This window comes from Mytilus californianus, unplaced genomic scaffold, assembly GCF_021869535.1.
Source record: "Mytilus californianus isolate M0D057914Y unplaced genomic scaffold, xbMytCali1.0.p SCAF_4, whole genome shotgun sequence".
NCBI classification, from domain to species: Eukaryota; Metazoa; Mollusca; class Bivalvia; order Mytilida; family Mytilidae; genus Mytilus; species Mytilus californianus.
This window is the reverse complement of record NW_026262690.1, coordinates 83,993,849-84,012,444: the sequence shown is the minus strand read 5'-3', so window position 1 is coordinate 84,012,444 and position 18,596 is coordinate 83,993,849. Positions and strand designations below refer to the sequence as shown.

At 31.8% G+C, this 18,596-nt stretch overlaps 1 protein-coding gene across 1 annotated transcript in view; it reads left to right on the top strand.

Moving 5' to 3' along the window:
• Positions 1-367: 367 nt before the first annotated feature.
• LOC127737115 (solute carrier organic anion transporter family member 4A1-like) overlaps positions 368-18,596 on the top strand; it is a 22,212-nt gene continuing 3,983 nt past the window's right edge. The window contains exons 1-11 of the mRNA XM_052247648.1: positions 368-373; positions 7,653-7,694; positions 7,936-7,985; positions 8,319-8,635; positions 9,503-9,700; positions 12,067-12,169; positions 12,670-12,797; positions 13,238-13,362; positions 14,400-14,538; positions 15,738-15,942; positions 16,851-16,983. Of these exons, the coding sequence (XP_052103608.1) occupies positions 368-373; positions 7,653-7,694; positions 7,936-7,985; positions 8,319-8,635; positions 9,503-9,700; positions 12,067-12,169; positions 12,670-12,797; positions 13,238-13,362; positions 14,400-14,538; positions 15,738-15,942; positions 16,851-16,983 (1,446 nt within the window). The remainder of the gene's footprint in view (positions 374-7,652; positions 7,695-7,935; positions 7,986-8,318; positions 8,636-9,502; positions 9,701-12,066; positions 12,170-12,669; positions 12,798-13,237; positions 13,363-14,399; positions 14,539-15,737; positions 15,943-16,850; positions 16,984-18,596) is intronic.

Genomic DNA, 18,596 nt, shown 5'->3' with positions numbered 1-18,596 from the left:
ATCGGTATAATAAAGATTTTTAGTTGTTTGAATATAAAAGCCTCCCAAAAATTATATGAGCATTTAATTATATTTTGACCACAAACCAAAAATTATTGTCCACTTAGAATGATACAGTGTACATTAAACGTAGATAATCAAATATTGACAATTTTACTTTGGAATTCAAGATTTTATGGACTCAGGCTATTCTTAAAGACATCGGTTTGTAATTAAATGATGAAAATAAAATATTTGTACAAATATACTAAAGAACGTATAAATATTTATCTATTCTGTACCTTTTGAATTTTGTATAAGTATGCAAATGAGACAACTCGCGAGGTTCACCTGTGATACCTGACAAATTGTAATTTGAAACGTCACGATGAAGGTAAGACATCTTTTTCTTACAAAACTTGAAGAGCATCAGATATTTCTCAGATTTCTTATGTTTACATTTCCGAAGAAAAAGATATAGAATTAATACATCGGAAATTCGGAAATTTAACACTAAAGATTTAATGCCCCCAAAAAATTTAAAAAAAATAAAACTATCTAAATGATATGATACTAAAAAGGAAATGACTCAAGTAATACGTTTTATGTTTAATATTTAATTACATAATTCTAGTTTAGGACAGACAGCTTTTATGATTAATGAAATATCATGTTATTTTTTTGATAAAATAAAAATCTTAAAAATGTATTTTACCTTTAAATTTATTTACTTTATTCTATCAATATCTTCAGAAAATTTGGATATTCTTTTCTAATCGTCCATATATTTGTGTATTTTGGCAATTGTAGTGGTGTTCAAGGACAAAAAATCAGCCTAACGGCATCTCCTCATTTTTATACTTATCAATTACAAAAATAAAAAAACATGTGACAAACCCCTTCTTGGAATGAGATGATGATTAATTACTCAATTTGGATTTATATTTTTTCGGTTCGAGTTAACTGTGTTCTTGCTAAAAGTGCTTCATTCGCTGCTATATATTGATATGTTTTCTCGTTTGGATTGTTTTACATTTGTCATTCCGGGGCCTTTTATAGCTGACTATGTGGTATGGGTTTTGCTTTTTGTTGAAGGCCGTATGGTGACCTATAGTTGTAAACTTCGATGTCATCTGGTCTCTGGTGGAGAGTTGTCTAAATGGCAATCATACCACATCTTCTTGTTTTCATATGTGACGTTTATGAGACTACACTCATACAGAAATGGTGAAAATTGCAAGGGTTGGAGTAAATTTAGATTTGCAAATTAAACAGTTGTTGTTATTCGTATATCTTCGAAAATTGTATTCTCAATATAAAAATAAGGAGATACGGAATGCTTGCCAAGGAGATAACTATCCACCACAGTTTCATTTCTCGTCACCGCATTTTCTATCCTGACAGATATGTCTGTTTAAATAACTTTCAATGCATCATTTTAAAGTATATGTCATAAATTAAGACCCATCATAAATGAAAGTACCACTTATGTTCAAGAGCAATTATTCATTTATATGTGCCATACTATCAGAATGTTGAATATTTAAACAATCACAAGTTCATTGCTTCTGTTTATAAAAGCTATCTTCGAATATTTTTGTGACCGCAGCTTCTCATTGTATTCATGAAATGTTATACTGACCCTTCTGCAAAAAGCTGCAAACAAAATAAGCAAATTCATAAAAATAAAAAAAAAAACATTATAAGGAAAACCTGAATCGAATTAATTCAGAAAATCAAATTTTATCCTCGTAAGTTACATCTGCAGTCTGAGCATCTTTGTGAATTATGCCTGGACCAATCAGAAGTCTAAAATAATGACAATCCCATAATGCAACATCATTGTTTCCGTTGCATAAGAAATAGTATCGATTGATTATTGTTTGCTAAACGTCCAGTGGCATATATTGCATGCATGTTTAGGACCAGAACAAATTACCAATACATACAATATTATAGGTATGTCATTTGACTGACCAGGATAAAGGTTGGGAAATATGGACTGCCACTAGACAATGTGGGTATATTGGATAAGGATAGAAATTTAGCCTTACAATAGTCCACCTACGGGCCCTTCTAAGAGCTGTTGCAGGGGTTCTTAACATGCAGAGATCATGACACTCTCTCTATTCGAGGTATCGGATTTAACGTCCCCATTCTGTCCGGACGTGGCTGTGAATTTATACATCCTGCACATCCAATACGGACCCCCACTTTGGCAAGTGTTTACTGCCGGTCGGAAGAAGACCAAGAGATGCTCATATTTCTATATATAACCAAAGCAACTTTACTATTTAAGTTGTTAATTTTTTTGTGTATAATCATTCAATAAAATATTTAACGTTATCTCTTAATATTCATATGTATTTCAAAAGTTGAATCATACTATTTATATCATGATTCCATTTTATTAAAATAAACAAATTTTTTTAAACATATAATAGTTGGTCCTCTTTAGTGGTGAAGAATGTTTTAAAGCAATTTATAAAATATTTGGAACATTCTCTAAAAAAGTTCACGAAACAGTAAATACGAAATACCTACATAAATTGACTCTATGATTACTTTTCGTATTATCTACTTGTTAATGATATTTCAGTCTGATAGTAATCACTGTCAATACAGCTGCAACGATATGCTTAGTTTCCGCTTGATAGTGAAACCTTCTTGCTTTAAGTCAATGGTCATTTGGCACTATCTATGAATAATATAGATTAAAAGTAAAGGTAAAGATCGTTCAACACCCACGACAATGTCTCACCGGTAAAACAGGCAAAAATAATAATTTTATATAAAGACTTGGCATATACTGTGATCTTATATTTTCTTATAATTTTTTGAGAAAAAAAAGGTTTTTCACTTGGGTTTATATTTTTTGAATAAAATAAAAACATTTATAAGCGTGTATATAATTAAAAAGTAGAACGATACCAGTGGTTTACGATATGGGCCCACGACATTTGATAATGATTGTTTTATCAATAAAGCAAGACCTAAGACTTTAAAGTTGTGTAACACCTACATTTGTCATGAAATAGCAGTTCCTTCATGATATAAGTTTCAAATGGAAAAAGTATTCTGTAATATTTCCACTGGTTGTTCCTGACGGAATGAAGGGTATAAAATATTTGTTCCAACATGAATAGATATGATGGCATTGTTTATGACAAAGTTTGCAGGGAAACTGTTTCTGATAAGCGGAATAAATATTCTTTGACACATTTACTAAAATGAAACTAAATGTTTGAAATGCATTAACAAAACACATTGTGCATGTTACTAGTACTCATACAGCCAAAAAAGACCCAAAACAAAATAAAACGAAAAAAATGTTATGTTAATCATACAAATGGAAAAAAAAGACTTGCATGTTAGTCGTCGATTTTTTTGTAATAATGCCGTTTTAATTGTAGCGTTGGCATATTCCATTCCATACACTGAGTACGGTATTGGATGCACAAAGATAGCCAACAAATAAAAGTGAACTGCTGAAATATGACTAAGAGTCATATTCCCAGTTACATAGGCTAACTATCCATAATCATAACAATATAATGAAACAGACTGTATAAGGTGTATTAAATTCATGATACAAAATCCATAGAAGGCGCTTTCCTGCTGTTTTTTCATCTCAACGTCACAGTGAAACCTGCTTGCAACACTGAGCAAAATTAAGCTCACACATCACGGCAAGTTCAAGATGGCCCATAGCACCGCAGTTTGAGCATAGGCCGATCATAATACAACTGTACATTGAAAAATTACAGATGCGACTTAATATTTACACGTTGCAAGCAACCTTACAACTTAGGTAAATAACTCTGATTCATCAATAACTTCAAGCTCACAAGTTGATTATTAGATTGTCTCTTTAATTGTTATGTTTATATTTAGGCATTGCATATAATGCCTCGACACATTTTAAGAACTTAATCTGTATATACCTTACATATTTTTGTAGATATCTTATATTGCGTAAGATTTAAGTATAATTAATGCATAATGTCACTTATTGCCACTGCGTAAGATTTAAGTATAATTAATGCATAATGTCACTTATTGCCGCTATCTATATAACAATGAAATAGAATTAAAAACTGCTTAAATGTAACATATCTGTATACAACTTTTTTTATTTTATCAGTATTTATTTATAATTCATTTAAAATGTATTTAATTTTGGGCGAGGGTGCACAATCCCGCATGTTTTGTTTCTCTCATTGTGTCGTGCTTCGCAATTGACTTCATGGAATCAAAATATTGAATTCATATACCGTCACCTGATTGATCAAAAAAGCAGTAATTTGTTTTAAAAAATCGTAATACAGATATCCGATACCATCGTTATCAACACAATAGTATCCAGCCTCCATAATAATATATTAAAAACAGAAGTATTTTAGATCACCTTTCGAATACATTTTTTATATTATATATCAACTCACTGAAAATCGCCATGAAGCAAAATCCAAAATTTTAATTACTATTATGTTTATACAGTAGATAGTATTTGTTCATAGTAAATTTGTGGGCAATTTTTCTTTAAAATAAATTTGACTTTCAACTTTAAGGTAACGCTAAATCAAATGACTCGAAGTGCGATCCTCTGTACATAATAATTATTCAAAGTAAATAGACTTGGTACTTTTATGTGTTGTTTTATATCTAAGATCTAAGTAAACAATTCTTTAACCAGACTGAATATCATTATCCTATGCAGGACGGATTTAGTCTGCATATGATCATGCATATATACATATATTTCGAAATCACATCAAAGATACACGGGTTAAAACTTAATCTACCGTACGCGCTTTTCGTCTACAAAAGACTCATTAGTGGCGCTTAATTTAAAACAGTTTGAAGGCTAAATCAATTAAGTCCATTGAAAACCAAGCATTCATAAATGGCTAAGCTCGTCCATGGTTTGAGTGTAGAAATGTTTTAGTGTTTTGAATGACATTAAGTTTTAGTAACAGTAAATTTACAGCAAATGACCTTAATAAAGGCATAGCATATGGTTCGGGGACACAGTTATCGTCCTTTGATTTTCGTTACAGTGTATAACTTGCTTATTTTTTATACACCTTTATATATTTTCTGCACGAAATAGTAAGTAGGGGGATGAAATTACATGTAAAAAAATTGTGGCATGCATTTTTAGGTAAAGTAGTGATTTGGTCCAGTTTGAAAAGGTCAAAAATGAGTATGTCTGACTTCAAGTCGCTATTACATCATTATATAATCTAGGGGGGGGGGGGGTGCATTAGACTTTATTCACCAAAATTTAAATGGTAAATTGATGCACTTCGATATACCAACTAGAGGCTCAAAATTTTGGTTTATTTTCACGGGATGCCATCCAGCATTAAAATCATTATTCAAACTAAGAACATATACCAAACAATCGTTTGAAAAAGAACAGCTCTATGAACCGTTATCCAATAAGGGTTACAGATCTATTAAGTCAAATCGGCTCTTTTAAAATTATTTTTTTCTCAATTTTCTTTAATGTTGTGCTGTTACACCACTGGCCCAGGTCCGCAGATGGGTTGAGTACTCAATATCATGTTTAACATTGCCAAATTCCCAATTCTGTTTCCTATTATTATTTGTATTGTATCATGCATAATTTGTGAAATTTTGTCACTTTGTTGTATTTTATTACGCCTTCCAAAACCACAGTTACGACATGCTGCCCCGCCTCATAAAAAACATCGTTCTTTCCGTCGATTATTTCTCCATATTCATAATTCCGTTAACTCCATTAGGTGTGCACCCCTTTTTGGTGAGTTGATGCTATCAGCAATTTGCCGTTTAGATTGCCTTGGAATCGAGATTCTGGGAACTCCTCGAAAGTTTATATCAGTAATCATGTATGTCTTTCATACGGTCCCTTTACGCGCAGATTACCACATAATTTTATGTACCGTAACTATCAAACTTCATTTCATAGATCTATAACTACTCATTGTCATTATATATGTCCTTGCGAAGGTTCTTGTACGCGCTGTGTGTTTCAATTATTTAATACCACTTGATATAAAGTATTTCCACAATAAAACTTTTAGATCTATCAAAGATCAGCAAGTAAAAAGACAATTAAACAAGACGAGATTGCTGATATTGTGTAATGTCACAATAAAACTGTTTTCATAGATCCTTAAACGAGACGAGATAGCTGTAAAATAAGTAGACCAAAGTTTATCCACAGTGAAAATCATGGGAATATTCATTGAACATTGAGATTGGTATATAAAGTTTTAACAATTGGTGTAATTCTGAAAATTACAAGCAAACAAAGACATACAATATAATCATTTTGTATTAAATGAAAATCTCTGATGCAACACATGGGCACCATTTATCACGGATGCACATATCTAAATTACTATCTAAAATCAATACTGTAATTTAGAAGAAACAGTTGCTAGTTTTAATTCAAAAGCATTTACAAGAAACCGTTATATAATATTTTATAACAATTAACTTACCATTTTATTACTACGTTATATCACGTTATACCATTATATAATGGTTTTACAAGTCTTTAAATATATTGTGTATTGCAATATACTCATAAGATGGAAAGTTAAAGTTAATTACACAAAGCGAGATTGATTTAAAAGAATTGTCCATCAATAGATACCTAAGTTCGTGCTTATAGACAGTACATTTTGAATTTAAAGAAAATAAGGGGATATTGATAATATGAAAATTATCATTGATATATCAAGTTTAATGCCTCCAAACTACATCCCATAAAATTGTATGACCTGGATTATTTGTACATATAGTGCTATTGACAGTATAAAAACAAAGGAAATATTCGTTTAAAACGCAGTTTGAAATATCACGTTTTAAAAGACAACGTAATTCTGAAAATTATATTCAACATTTAAGCAGCAGTTATCAGGTACATGTATACACATAACAAAATCTATATCTGAAAGCTTATTTAAAACTCTAATTAAGTATTAAGAACAAATAGATGCACAGTTTCAATTCATAAGGAATCTAAATACTTGCACTTCACAAGTAACCGGTTTTTGTTACAGTTGATTGAAGACTCAGTATCATTTTATCACTAGTACCTTACTTTCTACCAGAGACATATCATACAATTAATTATGTGATGGTTTAAACTTATATAAATTACACAAGGAGAGATTGATTAAAAAAAAGTCCATCAATATACACTAGTACATAAGGTGCGTGTTCTTACTTCTTTATGCCGTGTTGTGACAGACAGTTGTCCATTCAAAGTCTTAAAAGTACATTGTGTTGAAGATCTACAGGTCATTGTAGAGCCTGCAATAAGGAGTAAGGAACAACACTCTGAAGGGCATTCATAAAAAGCAAATGTGAAAGTGTGAACAATGTGATAAATGTATCCAGATCAGACAGGATATTGAGTGCTAATGTTCTGTAGTATGGTGATTGTTCTTGTATGCAATTTGCATTTTTGACTCCTTAAACATCTTATTTGCAAAAAATAAATATTGAAATATGAGTTCTTATCTCTGTATCGACTTCTTTGGTAAGAGAAAACAATGACAAATCGAAGTAACGAATAAAATAAAATACTCAACCCCGAAAAGGTTAAATCTTAAGGTAAAATATTTTGAAAATAACTTTCACAATTTGCTCAACGCGACTTTTTATATTTTCAGGGCACACGGAACGGAGATGTGTACAAACAGAAAGAATATTCGGTTAGTATAAAATGCTTTTATAAATCCACTATCATGCAAGTGTCACTCAAAGTTTTTCCTGAGAAAAAATAATCAGAACAATTTAAAAGTAAAATTCTACGAAGATCTACATACTCTATTTTTGTACTTTCTACACACAATTGTGTAAATCTGTTATTTCACAAACATCAGTTAATTGGCTGATGTCTTTTTTATTCCAATTCTTTCGCCGAAACAAAATCATTTTATTTTCTGAATACAGGTTACTGAGGTAGAAGATGAAAGCAATTTGAAGTGTCGATTTGGACCAAAGTAAGTTAGCTGTTAGTCTTAGCTACTTGTTTTGCTACTATGTAGTTTGCTAATAATAGAAGACACCACAAATTTCAAATAGATATAAAAAATACATTGCAATAACTAACTAATTGAGAAAAAATCCTAGCATTCAAGATAATAAAAAGGACAAACTTATAATTTCATAACAGAGACATTTCTTTTTCAAGCGAAAACTCGCACACAGAACATTTGGTATCTTTGATGTATTGTATCAGTCAAGCTTCACTTTGCTCCATTCAGGGAACAAATAATTTCATTTCGGATAAAAGACACGTAGAAAAGCATAACATAATGTTTTGATTTTTTCAGGGGCTGCTTAAATATAAAATGGGTAGTTTTCTGGTTGTGTGTGATCGGTTTTATAGAGGGAGCTGCTGTCAATGGCGTCACCAATATAGTGTTAACTACATTAGAAAGACGTTTCAGTCTGCCAAGCTCTCAGTCGGCTCTTATCGTCAGTTCAACAGACATTGGTGCTGTAATATTTGTACTGTTTGTTAGTTTCTATGGTGCTAAGAAGAATCGTGCTGTCGTTGTAGGTCTGGGAACATTAATAATGTCGCTCGGTTCCTTCCTATTTTTGATTCCACATTTTGCAACAGATCCGTACGATTATCAAGGGGCAAGTGAGTGATATTTCTTCTTACATGACTTGGTATACTTTGCTGTTAAGTATGATTTATTTTTTAAAAGAATTGTAAAATTCTCTTGAGGTTTTTAAAATTTCATGAAATATATGTGTAATTTTCCTGAATATGCTAACTGTATAACATAGTTTTCAATGATATCATTGTTCTTTTAAAGCTAAGTGAAACATTATAATAAATCAAATCAAATTGACATTGACATTGAAATTCTTGCTGATTATAAATTGAAGTTGTCACTTCATGTTTACTTAAAAGACGAGGATATTATCCAAGAGGTAATACAATGCAATAAAATAACAAAACGATGAAAGACCTGAAAAACATGTCAAATAATTTATAGAAAACATACTAGAAAGACGAGGATACCCAAGAGCAATAAAATAAAATAACAATACGACGAAAGACATGAAAACCATGTCAAATAATTTAAAGAAAACATACTAAAAAGACAAGGACACCAAAGAGCAATACAATAAAATAACAATACGGTGAAAGACATGAAAACCATAAAGAAAACATACAAAGTTTACAGTGTTTTTAATCATTGAAGAACCTTCTATTAGAAAAAATTAGAAAGATGATACCAAGGGATCAATCAAGTCGATATAAAACCACTACACAGAAAGTTAAAGCTAGAAGAAGAATAAATCCCACTAAAATATCGGGTTGTACTTGGGTGTTCCCGATGTGTAAGCAGCTCGTGTTCAACTATTGGTACCTGTCGTTTGAACTTTTATTAACAAACGAAGAACACTTTAAATGACATTAGTTTGTTCTTGTAGGTTACATTCCACATTATATGCAATTTAAACTGTTTATTTCCTTTTTTTATATATACATTTATAGATGTCAATTCAACAAGTCAGATATGTGAGATCGGCGGTGATGACACCTGTACTGCACCATCACAATCTGGAAGTGGCTTTTTATACGTTTTTATGTTGGCTCAGTTTGTACATGGTATTGGATTCACACCAATGTTTACACTTGGAACAGCATACGTAGACGATAATGCTAAAACAGAATCAACCGCTATTTATTTAGGTAATATATACCTATTATTGATATGAAATGATTACCTTTAAAATGACACATTTCTTGTACGCAATATCGCTTGTCATATCTTGGTTTTTTTATTATTGTGTGTATGTGTGTTTGTTCTGTTTGTACTGTGATGCCCTTTAAAACAAGTATTAATTAAAAAGTTGAAATGTCTCTTTTAAAATTTGAAAGTAGTCTCTGGTTATTTAGTGCTAGATGCATATAGTAAAGATATGCAACGTATATTGATCCCTTTTTATGTGGGTTTTTTTGTATGGTTGAACTCATTGGTTTTTGTAAAGTTGCTGTCTTATTGGCATGTACTCATACATCTCTTTTATTCATATAAACATGGTGGAAGGAATGATCAACTTACACATTATAAATAATCAACTACGTATCAGATGACCTCCGGGAATGTATTCTCCTTGCTCTTATTTTTTTTTATGACTTTTTTTTACGTCCAGCGGCAAATTAAATGCAAATTCAGAACTATAATATCTTAATGTGAAGTACATATGAACCCTGCTTTGCTATAGACCGACACGTTGCGTCGGAATTAAACGCGGTAGATGAAGTGCATCGATTAAAAAAATATCGTCTATTAAACAAATGAAGTATTCAACATGTATGCAAACTTCTATTTAAAAAACAACCTTGAAAGAACTTCAAATATGTTGATTTATGAATTGAGCTATAAAATAATAGATAGAAGCACGTTTTAGGGTTAAAACATAAGTGCGTTTTATGACAGCTATTCACATCAACTTTGAAATATTTACAACCTCTAAGTATCGACAAATACATGTAAAAACTCATCAAAGATACCAGGCTTATACATAAGACTCATCAGTGGCGCTCGCATCAAAACAGTGGGAAGGCCAAACCCAATACAAATTTGAAGACCATGAAAAAACGAAAATTCCGAAAAGTTGTGCCAAATACAGCTAAGGTTATCTTTTTTCTGGAGGAAGAAAAACCTTAGTGTTTCGATAGATGTAAAGTAAAATTGCAACAAAATATTGGTTTCGAATTGAAATGAGTAGGTTCGATAAGGTCCTAAAATGGCCCCTATTTCTGGCTTAAATTTAAAATTAGGATTAATTGACCAATACCAATCATAGCTAATACAATGACAATATCGAAAATATAATTTTGTTTTGAAAATTTACGTACTTGCGCTCTGTTCATGAGGTCACAAATAGCACTCATTTTGATTTTCCACGAAAATTCAATGAAAATGGATAAATTTCCATTGATTTCTTGGATAGGAAACATAGAGCGCATGCGTCGACAAAAAAGATCTTTTAACATAATCTCTGTTATGGCATTTTACATATCTGACACAAATATTTAGTTTGTCGACGCCTGCGCTTTATGTTTCCTAGGCATTAATTTGGTTGAAATCAGTACGATTTTGTCAATCTTTGCCAAAATCTCTGTTTTTGACCTATTTGGGATGTAAAAATCAACGCATCAGAACAAAACTTTGACAAAAATACTTCTATTTAACTTCCTCACATGTCTTTTCATCAACTTAAAACATTTTTATCCTGAAACATTGAACTTAATAATCGGGGCCAAATATGGCCCTTAATTACCGAACCTACCCCTTTCTTCATATAGACTATTTTTGATTTCGCACCAATGTACCTTGGGATAATAATCCCATTCCCCCGACCTGTTATTTAGGATCAGGGGGACCAATAGGTTGACCGAAAAGATTTTTCTGTTATCAAGGCTCGGTAGAAGTTTAAAAGTTTTTGCAACAATTTTGGTTAGATTACTGTGGATTATTTTTTATTGCCATCAATATAATTGGGTATTTCGACGTCAATCATCAATGTACAGTTCAGAAGCATAGGTTGGTCGTTCCGATTTTCTCAGTGTTTACCAATGCAATTAACATAGTTTAGTATTAAATAGGGTTTGGAGGATTTTGCATTACTGCAAATATAAGGGTTAAATAATGACATGCTTGTAAAAGAAGAAAAAATTGAACTCAGAAATATAACATTTTATCATACTAGGTTTGCATGTTGAATGGTCAGTTTATCGCTAAATGGATGTGTTAATCTGACATTTCAATGGTCAATATTGTTTCAAATTAACGTCAAACATATTGTAAAGACACATATCTATTAATAAAGACTATATTTAGATGTCTATTGGTTATTTTTGTCGCTCGGATGCTGTCTGTATGACGTTTACTTGGCATCCCCTTTAAATCAAACGTATTCAACCATGAACTAGTTTTGTTTCTAAAATTTGAACCTTTTTTTATCGTTACCCAAATCATTGATGCGACACAATTCACAAAAAAAAAGTCCAAATTAAGTGATTTTGATGTAGTATATTTTTATTTTTAGGTTTGATTTATGCATTGACAGCATTGGGCGTTGCCGCTGGATACATGGGAGGTGGACAGTTTCTATCACTTTGGGTAGATTTTGAAAGAGTAGATACCACATAGTATGTTTTAAATTCGATGCCATTTTCTCTATTTTCAATTTTTGCGGAAAATCTTTCTTGCATGTGTTTAAGACAGTGAAATTCAAATTATAACTTTAATCAACCGCCTAATAACTTAAGTACTCTTAAAAATTATCATCTGCATTAAACGTACCGTATAAGTCAGAACAAGCAAGAGTTCCTCATTAAGACACTGTTATGAGCATACATGAGAGTCCGAATGAGGATTATGGTCAAAGAAATAAAGAAAACAGAAAAAGCCCAATAAACAAAAGACAGGAAATATGGTTAAAAAATTTAAGGAATAGAGAATAAATACAGACAAGAAGATACATTCCCTCATCAGATCCTACCTACCGTTCATACAAACTAATTTGATCATATTTGAGAATTTTGTTTTGCTTATAATTCCTTTCACACGTTCTTATAATAACTTGATCAAACTTTGATCACTTTCTTGCATTTAAAAAACAAAGTACAAAATTAGTTTATTTTTGCAGTATTTATGACAACTTTACACCAATGGATCCAATATGGGTTGGAGCTTGGTGGGTTGGTTTTATTATAACCTGTGTAACGTTCTTCCTGTCAGCTATACCAATGTTTGCCTACCCTAAAAACTTACCAGGTAACATACTTCGTTGTAATATGTGCAGCACTATATTTTGAAATGATCTGGAGACTTCTATTATTGTACACAGAAAATATGTGCCAAAATTACACATTGGCAAAAATTATATGACTGACATTTGTTTAAACATAAAATTATAAGAAAATGTAATGAGAAAAGAAAAAATCCATGTGTTTTCCCTTCTTCTCTGTTTAAATTTCTAGCCATGTTTTGATATATATATATACTTTTACTAATATTTGAACATTGAATTTAAAGAAAATGACAAAATTGCCATAAAAAATTGTTAATTACATTTGAATACGGTTTATTTAAATTTGTTTTAATAGGTAGGCCTCTCCCTCTTTTTCGCTATGCTTGCGAAGTGAATTTGATCTAAAAGTTAACCTATGTAGTTTAAACGACTGAGTTAATGCAGAACTAACTTTAAATTGCAGGAAGTGCTGCCATTAGAGCTGCGCGTTTGACTGAAGAAGATAGAGCAAGAATAGCAAAGCAGAAAAATGACACTAGGTCACTAAAATTAAAGATGCTGGATTTCCCAAAAGCTATACTGATTCTTGTAAGTATGAGGATTCGTGCTGAAAAGTTTTGTACTATTTTCACTACTGGAAACGGATCTTCAGGATACACTGGAGACATCGGCTTTTAGACTGATATCCATAGACTAGTCTGAACGTTAGACTAGTCTGAGCATTAAGAGCAAATTTCCTAATGCTGGAGATTGAGACTTTGGTTAGCTTGGTTGCTTTGTTTGTGTACACGTTTGCTCAATCGTTGTAATTAAGATTGACATCGACAACCAATACAAAAAGGCGGAGTTAAACCTGTATACATTATACTTAAATTTGATTGGATGTTATCCTGGAGGTTAGGAATCTGAGTATGCAGGTTAAACTCCACCTATTTATATTGATTGCTGATGTCAATCTTAATTACAATGCTTGAGCAAACATTCATACAAACAAAGCAAGCAAGCCAACCAAAGTCTTCGTCTACAAGCATTAGGAAATTAACTCTAATCTTTCTTATTTTCTTCGTGTTCTGTTCTGTTTAATTGAAAACTGATCTTTCATTTTTACTGTCGATTTTTATACATCACGGATCCACAATATGTTCATATGAATACCAATTAAAATGAGCTTTAAATTGTTGATTATTTTTGTATATATCATATATTCAAGATAAAAAAAAACCCTTCACATTTGGCATTATTCAACATAATGACCATGTAGTTGGTGCATCTGGATTTAGATATCGATGTTTATTTCGTAACCGGAGGTAAACTTAAGCCAAAGGGAGGCAATTCGTTCCAACAATTAATTAGTGGCATTTTATGATCTCTGTGATAACCCTTGATTTTATATGTGACCAATTGTTGCTTACATTCACTTTCTTTGGTATGTTTTCGATGATTGTCCCTATTGACAACCATACTACATCTCCTTATTTTTTAATTAAAGTTTTCCAAAGACTTTATGTACATGTTAAGTTCTAATTTTGCAATCCTTTAAAAAAATTATGTTCGGTTGCTATCTGATAGATATCAACTACACAATTTCCCATTTATGTACATACTAAATTGTTTTTATACTTCAGATTAAAATACCATGCTTTGTAATTATTACTTTGGCTGCATGTGCCGAGACTTTGATCATAGGAGGTCTGGCAGCGTTTGCACCAAAAATCCTAGAGGAGAAGTTTGATGTTGTTCCCAGTAATGCCGGTCTTATCATGGGTAAAACATACAACAGCAATTTTATTTTAAGTATATAGCTGTGTGGAACGCTGCTGAATTACTAGCATTCGCTTTTGATTTATGAAAAAAAAAATGAAGACAACACGTTATAAATTTCATGCGTCCGAAGCGCTTATATGGATTTACCTTCATCAGGAACGCTCACAGCCGAATATTTGAAAGCCAAGGATGTATAAGGATCTAAAACGTTGAAGAGCTAAAACCAGAAAGGACATAAAAAAATAGCCAAATCCATCTAAGGCCAATTTTGCCTGAGGGAGTTGAAACCTTAGTTTCTTTATAATTTCAAAATTTATAAACGGGCAATTTAAGAAAGTTTGTTATAAATCATGTTAGTACCGAAGTACAATGTACTGACTACTGAGCTGATGTTACCCTCGGGGACTGATATTCCACCAACAGAGTTATCCACTCAGTGCTGTAAAACATGAAAACAACACGTTATAAATTCATACGTCCGAAGCGCTATTCTGGATTTAACTTCATCAAGAACGCTTTATTTGTCCCAAATTTTAGTGAAAACAGAAACTAGCAGTTAACTGCTGACGTTAATCTTCGTTAATGATTTAACACAACTTGACAAAATTTAAAAAAAACTTTTTGGAGTAAACAAAATATCCTTGCATTGGTTACCTATGCGCAGCTTGGATAGGTAATACTAAGATGAACAAATTTTAGAAATAAACAAATCTCTGGGACCTTCAACCAAATTTGATTTACGATAGAAGACATAAAAATTGAACAATATAAACTCAGAAAAATATTGTTACAAGCCTGGAGGTGCCAACAATGGGTCAGAATAATGATTCTACTTTGAATAATATATCCTTTAAAGTATGCAATTGTCTTCCCCAGTATACTGAAATTTGGTATTAGAAGTGGTAATGTTTTAAACAAAAATATATTTTTGAACTAAAACCTTACGTTATGTTACGATAGAGCTGCCATTTGATGATAAACGTATGAGAGTCTGGACGGGGAGTGCGAAAAAATCTACAAAAGCACAGAATAAAGAATAATAGACAAAATATATAAAGAATAGAAAAGATGGCATAAAGAATTCAAGAATTGAGACATATATGTGCAGACCATCATGTATTACAAGTGTAATTTGGTTCGATTATGTGTTAAATTACGTCAAAATGGATGTTATTATTAAAGAAAATTTTGAATTACAGGTGCAGTGACTTTGTTAGGTGGGGCAGGTGGTATGGTTTTTGGTGGTGTTTTAATTAAATGCTTTAGGCTGCAAGTTCGTGGCATGACAAGATTGTGTTGTCTGATGGCTTTATTATCGCTAGCAATCGGAGCAGGATTCTTTATCAACTGTGAAGAAAAATCATTCGCTGGTTTATCAGCTACCTATTCAGATGGAAGTGGAGGGTAATTGTCAGATAAATGTTTAAGATATCTTAAAACTTATGAAAAAATGATATGCAGTGTATCATCGATGAGGCAGCAACGAAACAACACAAAAAAAACCCAAAAAGTACCTAGAGGTCAGTTTGCGAGCACCAGGATAGACAGAAGTCTATACAAAAGCTAAACCTACTTTCAAATCTAAATTATCCTAAAAGACAAAAACCTGAAATGAAAAAAAAAGATATATACCACTGACCAGGTTTCTGAATTGGGACAGGGACATGAACATGAGGCGGGCTTAAACTAAGGATTTTAAAGATGCGATACACCATAACCTTATTAGTACGACAAATAATAGAACTGAAATAGTACTTATGTTTGATCAACCTTATTTCAAATAGTTGTGGCCAAATTGAACCACATTTGTCAAAATAATTCCTTTTTATACGTTTCCATCCTTTTTCACTCAACCTTCAATGCAATGGGTCGATCATGTTAATGGTTGCTAAGATCCTCAACCACATGTCATTAATTTGTATAGTTTTATTTCCAATCCTCTAGATTCAAAAACTTATTTTCCCTTTAAGATGTTATAAATTACTTAGTATGGGAGAATAGAAAAAATAACATACTTAACTTTGTCGAACTTTCTATGTTATTCCGCAAGAAAAAATATTTTCTATTGCGGGTCGTGAAGCCAGAGTATAGTGCTGAGTTGTCTTTATTTTATCAAAAAAATACAGTTTGAGATCTTTCTAATACGAAAAAGATATTAAAGCTGTAAAGTCAACAACATTTCAAAATGTCCCTGTCGAAGTTCGTTATGAAAATTTCTTCAAAACTGACCATTTTGCTATGTATTGTATTTTTCATACATTGAACAAATACATATTTTAAAATTTGAACCACATATCTATTTTTTTTATTAGGATTGGAAATATTATATCAACTTGTAATGTGGATTGTGGATGTACAACCTCAGCATTTGAGCCCGTGTGTGGATCAGATTCCGTAACTTACTTTTCAGCCTGTCATGCTGGATGTAATATAAGTGATACAGATGTAAATATAATTTTTATATAAGAATACTTACTATAAACCAAATAATTTTCGCGGAGACGTTTTTCTCGAGTTTGTCTCTTTCATGCTATCTATGCGGTGAATTATTTTCATGATTTTCTATTTTTGTTTGTGTATTCATAGGAAAAGTTTTACATATAAATGGCGACTACTTATATTCGTGTTATTTTTCTACTCGCGAAGATAAAAATCCGTCGCAAAATAAAGTTGGTTAACAGTAATTTCTTGTAATTTCATATATATACAAAATGAGTCGTAATAACTTTTTACAACGATGATTTAAGACAGAGATGTTCTAATATCCTGACAAGTACACCCAAATTAACATGACTTGTACCTAAATTGACCACACCCTTTAACAAAAGAATTAACATACTGCATTATTTCTATGACGTTTGCTCTTAATTAGAAATAAGATGATGTGGTATGAGTGCCAATGAGACAACTCTCCATCCAAGGCACAATGTGTAAAAAATAAACAATTATAGGTCAAAGTACGGCCTTCAACACGGAGCCTTGGCTCACACCGAACAGCAAGCTATAAAAGGCCCCACAATGACTAGTGTAAAACAATTCAAACAGGAAAACCAACGGTATAATCTATATAAAAAACGAGAAACGAGAAACACTTATGAACCAGATCAACAAACGACAACCAATGAATAACAGGTTCCTGACTTAGGACAGGTGCAAACAAATTTAGCGGGTTTAAACGTTTTAACAGGCGCCAACCTTCACCCTAACCTGAAATAGTAGTGTAACATTTCAACATAGAAACACACACTATAAAATATCAATTGAAATGGCATATCTCAATCAAAAAGACATTTTAACAAAAACAAGTAAACATACACTGAACGAATAAATTTTATCTATGACACAATATAAATACAATATTAAATAAAAGGGGGGGGGGGGGAGTGAAACAATGTCAAAAACACAACTATAACCTTGGACAAAATGACGTTAAAGAAAATAACGTACTCAGGTATTTAAATAAAATAATTTGGTTGTTAGGAGTACGTAAATATATTTTACAAAATAAATAAATTTGCTGTTCATAGTACGAGAACAGAAGTGAAAATTTATCGTATTATTTATATGTTTATGCCCCGCCGTAGGCGACGGGGGCATTAAGTGTTACCCTTGATCGTCCGTTCGTCCGTCTGTCCCATTTTCGGTTGTTTGGAGCTTGAGCTTGGGCATTCGTGTCAGACACTTACTTCTTTTGTTTTGTTAATGATATTGTTTTTGTCCGTTTTTTGCATCTGTACAATGTGTAGCCTCGTCACAAGTAATGTCTCTGTCGGATTCTTTTTGTGTTTTTTTTTTTTTGGTGGGTGTTTTATTAATTTTTTTTAAGATATTCGTTTTGTTTTGTTGTTATTTTCATTATTATTATTAAATCATTTAATTTATATCGATGCTTCGGATTCTGAAACTCTTAATTTAACATTAATTCTTTTCTACTCGATTTTTCATGTATAGTTTAATAACTTTCTTGCTATTGGTTTCAATTAAAATGGTTGAAATTTGCCATGTCATGCACGTAACATTATGCATAACTGAAGACATTTGTCCAATCATAATCCAAA